This window comes from Austrofundulus limnaeus, unplaced genomic scaffold (assembly GCF_001266775.1).
Source record: "Austrofundulus limnaeus strain Quisiro unplaced genomic scaffold, Austrofundulus_limnaeus-1.0 Scaffold649, whole genome shotgun sequence".
Classification (NCBI taxonomy): domain Eukaryota; kingdom Metazoa; phylum Chordata; class Actinopteri; order Cyprinodontiformes; family Rivulidae; genus Austrofundulus; species Austrofundulus limnaeus.
In genome coordinates this window covers 150409-151925 of record NW_013953051.1, presented here as the reverse complement: position 1 = coordinate 151925, position 1517 = coordinate 150409, and the positions used below count along the sequence as shown (strand labels likewise).

Below are 1517 nucleotides of genomic sequence, written 5' to 3'. Positions count from 1 at the left end.
CACACACACACACACACACACAAGTGTGTGTGTGTGTGTGTGTGTGTGTGTGTGTGTGACAGGTGGCTGACCCACTTGGCTCTCACACATTCCCTTCGAAGGTTTGGTCGAGTCGAGTTTCCTTCCTTCACTCAGACATGAAACTCCTCCAACACCTGAGACACCTGAGCCAATCAGAACAGACTCCGCCCCCTCTGACCTCTGCAGGTGACCTGTGGGTCAGATCCAATCAGAACAGACTCCGCCCCCTCTGACCCCTGCAGGTTGAAGTTCAGTTCTTACAGAGCAGCAGGGGTCAAAGGTCAAACCAGCTTTTATTTTGAAAGAATTATTTTTATTTGAGACGTTAAAGTGCCAGAAATAAACTGTTCAGATCAGACTCTAGGTTCTGGTTCTGGTTCTGGTTCTGGTTCTGGTCCTGTGTTGTTATAAACATGTGGTTCTGTGCAGAGTTCTGGTTCTGGATCTCTGGGCCTGCAGAGAGTCTCCTGGCAGACTGTGTCCTGGTGTGTCTGCAGCAGACCTGAGACCAGATCTTTAGTCCGTCCCAGGAGACCCAGAACCAAGCAGCCTGGTGGTTCTCTGACCCGGTGGGCTCGGCTGCAGCAGCTGGAGGTTCTGAGATGATTTAGTGCCTCCAGAAATAACCTGCTGAAAGAGGAGAGGCTCAGCTGCCCTCTGGTCCAGGTCCTGATCAGGACCTGGATCAGGACCTGGATCAGGACCTGGACCAGGACCTGCAGCGACTCCAAGCTGTGATTCTGATTAGTTTTATTTAAAACATTAAAATCTGTAATGAAGAGGTTCTTCTGTGGCCCGGTTCAGCCCGGTTTGAATGGACCTGTGACCTTTGACCCGTCCTGAGATCCTCCTCCTGCAGGACTACAGGCTCACTTCCTGTCACTGACCCGGGTTCTGTTCCAGAACCGCCTGCAGGCAGTGTTTGGTTCTGGTCTAACGGGTCCAGATGTTAGAACTGAACAGACAGCTGGAGCTTCCAAACCCAGTCAGAACCACAGCCTGAGTCTGACCCAGTCCTGGTCCAGTCAGAACCACAGCCTGGGTCTGACCCAGTCCTGGTCCAGTCAGAACCACAGCCTGAGGTCTGACCCAGTCCTGGTCCAGTCAGAACCACAGCCTGAGGTCTGACCCAGTCCTGGTCCAGTCAGAACCACAGCCTGCTCTCAGTGACTCATCAGTTTTATTTGACCTGAATCTGTTTGTTTTTCTGATCCGTCTGACTGTTTGTGGTTCTGACCCGGTCTGTTTGTGGTTCTGACCCGGTCTGTCTGGACTCTGGTTCTTGTGTCTGCAGATGTGAGGGGTCCTCCGGCCCACCGGTTCTCCTGTGGTCAGAGCCCGTACTCGGACTGCTGCAGCTGGGAGAGGAGGTTCTGCATCCTGACCGACAGCCAGCTCATCCTGCTCAACAAGAACCACGAGGTCCAAAACCCAGGGTCCAGACCCATTCAGTTCTAGTCCCGCAGAGTCCCCGAGACACCCGCTGACCTCCCTGT

The 1517-nt window shown here is 53.5% G+C and overlaps 1 protein-coding gene across 1 annotated transcript in view; it reads left to right on the top strand.

Annotated features, from left to right (window-relative positions):
• Positions 1-1315: 1315 nt before the first annotated feature.
• rasal2 (RAS protein activator like 2) overlaps positions 1316-1517 on the top strand; it is a gene marked incomplete at its 5' end in the record, with an annotated part of 45877 nt that continues 45675 nt past the window's right edge. Inside the window, 1 exon segment of the mRNA XM_014027437.1 lies at positions 1316-1443. Coding sequence (XP_013882891.1) covers positions 1316-1443 — 128 coding nt within the window.